Source organism: Mustela lutreola, chromosome 15 (assembly GCF_030435805.1).
Source record: "Mustela lutreola isolate mMusLut2 chromosome 15, mMusLut2.pri, whole genome shotgun sequence".
NCBI lineage: Eukaryota > Metazoa > Chordata > Mammalia > Carnivora > Mustelidae > Mustela > Mustela lutreola.
Window position 1 is genome coordinate 40,240,818 of NC_081304.1, and position 10,241 is coordinate 40,251,058.

The 10,241-nt window shown below is 46.7% G+C and overlaps 1 protein-coding gene across 9 annotated transcripts in view; it reads right to left on the reverse strand.

Annotated features, from left to right (window-relative positions):
• The window catches only part of RHOT1 (ras homolog family member T1), a 62,119-nt gene extending 61,647 nt beyond the window's left edge, over positions 1-472 (reverse strand). For 8 of the 9 annotated variants that reach the window (XR_009347838.1, XR_009347837.1, XM_059147650.1 and 5 more), the window contains exon 1: positions 339-472. Coding sequence is in view for 6 of the 9 variants with exons in the window: in XM_059147650.1 (XP_059003633.1) it covers positions 339-414 (76 nt within the window). In the remaining 3 variants the exon portion in view is untranslated. The remainder of the gene's footprint in view (positions 1-338) is intronic. The other variant, XM_059147651.1, reaches the window with a different exon arrangement.
• Between the last annotated feature and the right edge of the window lie 9,769 nt (positions 473-10,241).

Consider the following 10,241-nt stretch of genomic DNA (forward strand, 5'->3'; position numbering starts at 1 on the left):
ACAAGCGAATCTCCACGGAAGACAAGAGGCTCTGAAAAGGAAGCGGCCTCGGAAACGCTTTGAGGCCCAGGAGGAAAGGATTCCAAGCGGAAAAGGAGGAGAGGACCTTCGGAGGCATGAGGCCGGCGGTCAGAGACTCGTGGGGACAAGGCTGGCGAGGACGACTGGGGGTCAGGAGCGGGAGGTGTTAGGAGGGCCCGGGTGAGCCGAGAGATTGGGGGCCGCCTGCGGGCCGCGGGAAGGGGAGCGCTCAGGGGCTGGGAGGCCCGAGCGCGCGGAGAGGGGCGAGCAGGCCCGGGGCGGCTGGGGCTGCGAGGGCCGGGGGCAAGCGGACTCACGTTCTCCCACCAGCAGGATCCGCACGTCTTTCTTCATGTCGGCGGCTCGCAGGGGCCGGGCTCGGCCCGCACGCATGGAGCGGACACCTCTCGCCGGGAGCGCCCACCCCGCGGCGCCGCTCTCCCAGCGCTGCGGGTACCGCCTGCCAGCCTCCCCCGCCGCCCCGCCCGATCCTCGGCTGGGGCCCGCCGAGCCGCCTCCTCGGCTGCTTCCCCGCTCGGGAGCCGGGACAGCTCCAGCTCCGCCTCCTCCGGTTCCGCGGGCGGCGGGGCCGACGGGGCGCCGCGAGGGACAAGCGCTTTCCGAACGCGAACGCTCTCTGGGCCTGAGCGGCGCCCCCCCGCGTCCGGCCAGCCGCAGCCGCACCCTTCTCCCAGCCGACCCGTCGGGGGGCCGCGGATACCGCCGGGGACTGGGAATTTGAGCGGCAGATCCGCTAGTCTGACCCCATTTATTTTGCAGAATTGGGGCCGGAGAAGGTACTTGTCCAAGGTCACATAGCGAGAGCCTGGCAGTGACTCAGGACGGGAATATTCTCACCGGACTATAATCTCCGGGAGGGCAGCGACCTGCCTACCAGGCTTTCAGTAGCGTCATAGGACATAACCCTCAGAAAATCCATTGATGGAAGGGTGACCGGCTCCCGGGATAGAGCCTTTTTCACTACCCATAAACCACCACCCTGGTTCCTTTTTGTCTGTGATGCTTACAAAATACAGTTCTAAATAATGACATTCTTCTTTACCTTGTCCTTGTAAAAAGATTCATTCCTTTGTAGCAAACTAAATGACTTTCCTCTGCGCTAAGCCAAACTTAGTTTCTAAACCAAACTAAGCCACTTTCTGTAGTTTCCTTGGAGCAAGGTTTTCTGATGTTTATCTTTAGTTAGGTTTGCTGAACATAATGCTAGACACATAGTGACACTGGCTTAGAAACTATTACTGACTTTTCTAATGTTGCCTTACTTCCTCCTGGCCCTCTCCATCTGGAGGAATCTGTCGCTACATCCCGACTGCTACAACAGCGCTTGGCACACAGTGGGAGAGATAGATAGATAGATAGATAGATAGATAGAAAGAAAGAAAGAATGAGGAAATACTCTTTGCATAATGTGCCTTTTTTTTTCTATCTTAAATATTACAAAGTAACTTTTTAGAGGAAATAAAGTGTGCAAAATACAATCCCCTTTTCTCCTAGGAGGAGCTGTGGGGTGTTGGCATAGTGGTTAAGAGCTGCTGACATGCTCCAGGGGATTGAATCCAGACTCCATTACCTAATTAGGTATGGGATCCCGAGTAAGTGCTTTTACCTCTCCAACCTGTCCATTCCATAATGTGACAATAATGATAACGATACTTACCTAGCCAGGTGGTTTTGAAGAATAAGTAACATAATACATGTCAAACATTTGGTAAAGTGGGAGGCTCCGTACTTGGTCTGTTGATCTCAGCTACAATTGTTAGAGTGAGTTGAGCTGTGAAGTTATAAGCCACAGGTTTTGAGGCAAATACATTGTTACACTTCCACCAGAGTATTTTGCCTCTTAGTATAATGATGTCCCTAAGGAATATAGGAGAAGAAGGAAGCCCTTCCAAAAAATACTCTGTAATATAAGGAGGGAGATAGGAGAGATACACTCCCTGCTTGCTGGGAAATAATGAAGTTGTATTCTGGGATGGATGCAAATAAGATGGATGGAAATGTGAAATTCGGGAGTCTTGATGATCAGATCTTGCAGGGAAAAGGATTCCACGATGGTTGAATTGAAAAGACCCCTATAGAGCACCTATTCCAATCTCATTACTCTATAGGTACAAGCAGGACCCAGAGAGATACCCTGACTTGCCAGTGGCAGGACAGCTGACACTGAGCTCGGGCTCTGCCATCCTTAGTATGTGACTCTGGGCAAATCACATCACCTGTTGCCTCAGTTTCCTCTCTACCAAATGAAGACTATCATCTCTTCCCAGCCTCTGACCTTATGGAATTGTTTGGAGGAGCCCATGAAAGGATATATATAGAAAAAACTTTTTTTAAAAGATTTTATTTATTTATTTGACAGACAGAGATCACAAGTAGGCAGAGAGGCAGACAGAGAGAGAGGAGGAAGCAGGCTTCCTGCTGAGCAGAGAGCCCGATGCGGGGCTCGATCCCAGGACCCTGAGATCATGACCTGAGCCAAAGGCAGAGGCTTTAACCCACTGAGCCACCCAGGCACCCCTCACTTATTTTTTTAAGAAAAAGTTTTTTCCCGGGTGCCTGGGTGGCTCAGTGGGTTAAAGCCTCTGCCTTTGGCTCAGGTCATGATCCTGGGGTCGTGGGATCGAGCCCCACATCGGGCTCTCTTCTCAGCAGGGAGTATGTTTTCCCCTCTCTCTCTGCCTGCCTCTCTGCCTACTTCTGATCTCTCTCTCTCTCTGTCAAATATATAAATAAAATCTAAACAAACAACAACAACAAAAATCCAGGCTCAAGAGCTGCAGAATAGAGAGAACGAACAACCACTTTTAGTAGGCAACAACTAATTGTTAGTACAAACAGACAAAAGCACTCATTAAAGTGGGGGAGAGGGTGTCTGGGCCTCCTGGACTATGTAAGTTTCTTGTTTTTTGTTTTTTTTTTTTTTAAAGAGATCACAAGTAGACAGAGAGGCAGGCAGAGAAAGAGAGGAAGGGAAGCAGGCTCCCCACCGAGCAGAGAGCCCGATGTGGGACTCGATCCAGGACCCTGAGATCATGACCTGAGCCAAAGGCAGCGGCTTAACCCACTGAGCCATCCAGGCGCCCCTGTAAGTTTCTTTTTACATCTCTCCATCTCCTGATTAGCTACACTTCTGGAGTTTTGGCTGCCTTCACTCCCTTGATATACACTTCTCAAGACATTAACAGGCATCCATCAGGGATCACTGTGAAGTTCTCCTAGAGACAAAATAGTTCAGGGTTTAAGAGCTGGGACTCTGGGGCGCTTGGGTGGCTCAGTGGATTAAAGCCGCTGCCTTCGGCTCAGGTCATGATCTCAGTGTCCTGGGATCGAGCCCCACATCGGGCCCTCTGCTCAGCAGGGAGCCTGCTTCCCCCTCTGTCTCTGCCTGCCTCTCTGCCTACTTGTGATCTCTCTCTGTGTCAAATAAAATAAATAAAAATCTTTAAAAAAAAAAAAAAAAAAAGAGCTGGGACTCTGGAGTCCACCTGCCTAGGTCTGAACCTCAGCTTTGCCAGGAACCAGTTGTGCCTCATCAAGCAAATTGCTTAACTTCTCTGTAACTCATCTGCAAAATGGTGATAACACCTCGTGGAATTGTTAATGAAGATTAAATGTGTTAGTGTAGTAGGAAAACACTCATAATAGTGCATGGTATGTAGCAGTGATTTACAAATATTAAATAAATTGTGAAGAAAGTGACTTCCGTACACTTCCCTGAGCCCAAGTGTAGAGCCACATGATGCCACACTGCAGCAAAACACAAGCCAGGGAATGGAGCTGTTGGCAGTGGAATTTACTGTTGGGATATTACAGATTGATTACTGTATATTAAGTATATTGGATAGGCTAAGAAGACAGATTGCAATCTAGAAGGCCCTGATGGAATTTTCCTCCAGAACACTGCTAGGAAGGAGCTCTACCATCACAAGACAAACTTCCTGCCTCCTCACTGTGCAGGGTACATAGGGAGGTCTGAACAAAGTACTTTTACCAGGAGATAACAGGATCCATCTTTTTTTTTTTTTTTCAGATTTTATTTATTTATTTGACAGACAGGGATCACAAGTAGGCAGAGAGTCAGGCAGGGGTGTGGGGGGAGGGAAGCAGGCTCCCCACTGAGCAGAGACCCCGATGCAGGGCTCCATCTCAGGACCCTGGGATCATGACCCGAGCCAAAGGCAGAGGCTTAACCCACTGATCCACCCAGGCGCCCCTAGGATCCATCTTTTATGTCTGTCAAAGGAAGAACTTGCCACACAGCCTCTTTCTACATCCCAGGACAGTGAAACACCCAGGGCCAGTGGGTAGCATATGACTGACATTGGGTGGAACCAAAAGGCTGGCCTCTGATTGGTGAGTTAGCCGCAGTCCAGGGCAGGAGGCCAAGTCACACTCGGGCTGGCATTGGTCCCACTCCTTAGATCCTTTTATCTTTGGCCTCTCACGTTTAAAACCAAAGTAATATTCATTGTCCACTCATACTTCATTTTTGTCTCCGTTCGGTCCAGGAAGACTTCTTCCTTTTCCTGTCAAGCCAGCTCTGGTGGAACGGAAAAGTCCAAAGCCTAGATACAGAGTAAATAGTTAATCTTGCCTTCCAGTGCACTTGCTCTTGGTTCATTGTTCAAACATCCATGTCCTCTGCGTTGTCACATGGATGGGTCTCTAGAGGACATGGATTCTGTTTGCTTGATTGGGCTTGAAGGTCTGTCACTCAGCACAATTACTTAGTAAAAATCATTTGAAAACTAACCATGTTGAAAGGCAATTTTTCCACATAGGACCCTCATCTGTTAACACAGCATAATTTACAGGGTTGTAGAATCACTATGTTGTACCCTTGAAACTAATATAACATTGTGTGTCAAGCTATACTAAAAAAAAAAAAAAAAATCCTCCACCCTGCAGCATATAAATGCTTTATTTTACAGGTTCTCTTTAGCTTTTGGGAAAAGAATGAATATTTTAAGTAGTGAAGTTCTGGATACTTTTTATAACACTCAACAAGATAATAAAAACTGATTTTTGTCTAAAAAAATATCCTCACATATTGATGAGGTTGCATCCAGTTTTCTTTTTAATTTTCTTAAGCTCCTTTCAGATACAGATTGTAAAGCAAAAACCCTCAATTAAGAGATAATTGATAATGAGAAGCCTCGCAGACCATCCTCCCCACACATGGTCTGAATTCCCTTAGGGAATGGCTAAGAGCCTGGGTTCTGGAGCCTACATTTCATCTCCAACACTTTGCTAGCTGGGCAAACATTGGGCAAGTTACAGAACCTCTCTGGAAACATAAACGTCATTTGCAAAATGGAGCTATCTCATAGGGCTCTTTTTTTTTTTTTCTTTTAAAGATTTTATTTATTTATTTGACAGACAGAGATGGCAAGTAGGCAGAGAGACAGGCAGAGAGAGGGGAAGGGAAGCAGGCTCCCTGGTGAGCAGAGAGCCTGACGCAGGGCTCAATCCCAGGACCCTGGGATCATGACCTGAGCCGAAGGCAGAGGCTTTAACCCACTGAGCCACCCAGGAGCTCCCATAGGGCTCTTTTGATGATTAAATAAAATCCAGATAAAATACATTTATCACATTGTTTAACACATAGTTCAGGCTCACATATCACCGTTCACTGCATTTTTTAATTTGGAATTCATTTGCTGACATGTGTCATTTTTCCAAGGGCAAACTGATTAGCCTGCCCACTCAAATTATAAACTCCAAAAGGCAAAAATGCACTTAATATAACATTTTTAAAAATGTTTTAAATAGGGACGCCTGGGTGGCTCAGTTGGTTAAGCAGCTGCCTTCGGCTCAGGTCATGATCCCAGCGTCCTGGGATCGAGTCCCACATCGGGCTCCTTGCTCCGCAGGGAGCCTGCTTCTCCCTCTGACTCTGCCTTCCACTCTGTCTGCCTGTGCTCGCTCTCGCTCACTCTCTCTCTGACAAATAAATAAATAAAATCTTTAAAAAAAAATGTTTTAAATATAGGAGCACCTATATTTAATATACCAGAGGAATATTGTGGCTGTGTTGCATTCCTCTGGTAGTCTGCTCTTCCTACCCAATGGTGTTAACAGATGACCCCCGGGCCACACTATGCCTTAACCCAGCAAGCAGGCAAATATCCCTAGAGATCTCCTAGGAAAAAATACCATGGTTTTAGCCCAAGGAGCCTTCCTGATAACTCCTACTATTAGCGGGTCTGTTTTGATCTAATCTAAATGTGTTGTGCACCATTTTCAACTGAGATCTCTTTCTGGACAAGGTGGGCAGTGGGGGGCACACTACAGGGGAAAAAGACTGGATTCACGAAAGTACACGATGTGACACAAAGCAAGGTGGCTGGGGTGGAGGGTGTGTGGGGGAGGATAACAGGGAATGGAGCTAGAGGTGGGGAAGAGTAGAGGTAGGAACTGGAACTTTCTGCTGGAGGCACTGGGGAGCCCCCAGGGAGTTTGAAGTAGAGGAGTGACATCTGATTTGTGTTCAGGGGAACTCATGTTAGCAGAATGAGAACAGATGGGAAAGGGTTCTAACTAGAGACAGTGGGGCTCAAATCAAAATAATCTGTCAGAGAAGTGATTAGAGTCTGTACCACAGTAGATCCAGAGGGAAGCGGAGGGGCCCGGGAAATTTTGAGTAAGCAGAAGCCAGGGTCACAACTTGGTACTAATTGTCCAGAAGGTGGTGAAGAAAAGATCCTGGGGTAACTCTAAGACACTGTGTCCTGAACAAAGGTTTAAGGTTTTCTCCCCAAGAGATATTAAATTTGAAAAATAAAGGTGAAAAGACTCCCCTGTGCAGGGAGGGAAGACACAGTCTTCCATAGTGCACCATCTCTCAGGGTCACATTACCTTAAGTTGTGGAACAGGGTAATTGTAGATGGTGCGGGGACACTTGAAATGGTGGCCTCTGTAGCCAGAATGTTTTTCCCTTTTCCGTTTCTATCCTAATTAAATCAGGATGAAAGCCTCAGTAAATCTGTAACACCCGTTAATCTCCTTCTGTGTTCGTGGGCACGTGCACAAGAGAAAGAGAGAGAGAGAGAACACATGCAAGTCAGCTCCAGAACAAGCCTAAGATTCAGAGCCTTATAGGACAGAACCAAGCAGCTCACAATGTTTTGGTTTTCCAAGAAATATATATTTAGGGTTACCCCTTTATTTAAGACACAGGATTCTGATGCCTATCTACATCATTTTTTAAAAGTTTCCTTTTGAAATGAATGTATCTGAAGGGGGTTAGTGAGTTGGTTTAGGAAAAAACATTAAGTAAAACATGGTGCAGGAGATAAGCAAGTGTGACAAGAATCGTGGCACATAAAAGACTGAAGCTTGGGAAACAGTGTCCTGAGAAAGCCTATGGCTGGTTAGGAGGTAAACCCCAAATCAGAACAAATCTTCGACAAAACCCTCATTATAATTAAAGAAGACTCTTCTGGAAGGACAAGAAATCGCACAGCATCTAGGGTTTGGGTTTTTTTTTTTCCTTAATATTTTATTTTGAAGTAATCTCTTCACCCAATGTGGGGCTCAAACACACAAACCCCGAATTGAGCAATTACGAATGAGGATGAATTTGGGTTTGGGGCTGAGGGCTCAGGTGGCAGTGGGGAATGATGGAGCTGAGCATATAGGAAGGAAAATTCTCTCTTCCTGTCAAAAGCCCTAAGTGTCCCCAGGGAAGAGATTTTTCCTTTAACTACAGCAAAAGGGGCTTAGGTATCTCCAAGGAACAGCATTGTTGCTTTTCCTGGCTCGTTTCTGCAATCAGCTGGGAGATAAAGTCTTCAGATTAAACTTTTCCAGAAAAAAAAAAAAAAAAACGTATTGGAGGGAGGAAAATTAAGGGACATAAAGATGTAATTGTATGAGAGGCTGCTGTGAGCCTAGGAAGGTGGTGGCTTCCTGGTTGGTAGGGGGTTCTTCTAGGAACCCAAAGCCCTGGACCCCAATAATGGGAACAGCCATGCCTCCCTCCAGTAGGTGCTTCTTCCCCAGAGGGTAAAGAGTGTCTGTAAGGTGGAAGGGAAGAGAGAGGGAGAGATAGACAGAGGTGGCCGTTGTTGCTAACGTTACTCAAGAAAACATAAGCTTTTGAGAGAAACATCAGCAGAGAAGGTGAGAAGCTGCCGCAGAAGTCCTCGGTGCTCTTCCCATGAGCCTTTGTGTCCCCATAGGAAGTCTTTCCAGCTTGATCCATTTGTGGATGATTTCTTGCCCCACATAGTGTAGTTCCAAGTGAGAGGTCCTTCACTCACTGGCATTTCAGCTTCATTATTTCTATTCTAGAGGATTTTTCTTTGTTCCATTTGAGGAAGGGTACCACTTTCCACCGTGTCCTGGAAGGCTGATTTGCAGACCGAAAGCTCAAGACAAAAGCAAAGAAACAGAGTACTAACCTTCATTCTCTACCTCTCTGATTCTTATGCTTCTGCTCTGGGTTGGAGAAATCACGTGGTGAGGCAACAAACCCCATGCTCACAGAGGCCCCATTATTCAAACCACCAGATCGGATGGTATTTAACCAAAGCACCTCAAGATGCTAAAAACCCTAGGCTCTGAATTCTCAGTCTTAGTACTTTGATGTTTTTTATTTTTTAAATATTTTTTATTTTTTTAAAGATTTTATTTTTTTATTTATTTGACACAGAGAGAGAGATCACAAGCAGGCAGAGAGAGGAAAGCAGGCTCCCTGCTGAGCAGAGAGCCTGATGCGGGGCTTGATCCCAGGACCCTGAGATCATGACCTGAGCTGAAGGCAGAGGCTTAAGCCACTGAGCCACTCAGCGCCCCTAAAGATTTTATTTATTTATGATAGAGAGAGATAGCAAGAGAGGGAACACAAGGAGGGGGAGCTGGAGAGGGAGAAGCAGGGTTCCTGCTGAGAAGGGAGCCTGATGAGGGCTCAATTCCAGGACCCTGGGATCATGACCTGAGCTGAACGCAGACCCCCAAGGACTGAGCCACCCAGGTGCCCCTCGGTCTTGGTACTTTTAAAGGGCAAACATCAAGGTGACTCTGGGTGAGAAGATAAAAGCTTCACGATGCAGGAAATGAGAACAGAGAGCCCTTTAAAGGTCAGCTGGCACAAAGAGACGAGGTCTTATCCTTACTCAGACAACCCAAAGCCACTATACTATTCTCAACTGAGAACCGCTACCACCAACAACCAGAAAAGAAGAGTCACTCTAGGGCTAGCTGTGTCCCATCAGTGGAAAGCCAGCTCCTGGCTCAACACAGGGCCTTATCAGAGGGTATTAAGGTTAGAGACTCAAGAGAGGGAGTCAGTCTCTGCTCTGCTAGCTGACCAGTCCTAGGCAAACCACTGACCCTTGTCTGGGCCTCTGTTTTTGTTGTTGTTGTTGTTGTTGTTTTGTTTTGTTTTTGTTTTTAAGACTTTATTCATTTATTTGACTGAGAGAGTGAGAGAGGGACAGAGGGAGAAGCAGGCTCCCTGCTGAGCAGGGCTGGATCTCAGGACTCTGGGATCGTGACAGAAGCCAAAGGCAGCCGCTTAACCAACTGAGCCACTTAGGCACCCCATGTTTTTAAAGTTATTTAAGTAATCTCTACACCCACCACAGGGCTTAACTCACAACTCCAAGATCAAGAGTTGCAAACTCTACGGACTGAGTCGGTCCACCAGGTGCCCCAATCTGTACACTTTATTTATGTATTTTTTTCTTTTTAAAGCTTTATTTGTTTATTTGAGAGACAGAGAAATAGAAGGAGAGTGGGGGGAGGGGGAGGGAAAGAGAGTCTTTTTTTTTTTTAAAGATTTTATTTATTTATTTGACAGATCACAAGTAGGCAGAGAGGCAGGTAGAGAGAGAAGGGGAAGCAGGCTCCCCGCTGAGTAGAGAGCCCCACGTGGGGCTCGATCCCAGGACCCTGAGATCATGACCTGAGCTGAAGGCAGAGGTTTAACCCACTGGGCCACCCAGGTGAAAGAGAGTCTTTAAGCAGGCTCCCTGCCAAGGGAATAGGCCCATGTGGGGCTCTATCCCAAGAACTGGCTGGGATCATGACCAGAGCTGAAATCCAGAGTTGGTTTCTCAACCAACTGAGCCACCCAGGGGTCACCCGATCCGTATACTTTAAATAAGTGAATTTAATAGTATGTAAATTATAACTCAACAAAGCAGTTAAGAAAAAGACGTATCCTTTTTTTTACATGGTTAAGACTGTGGTT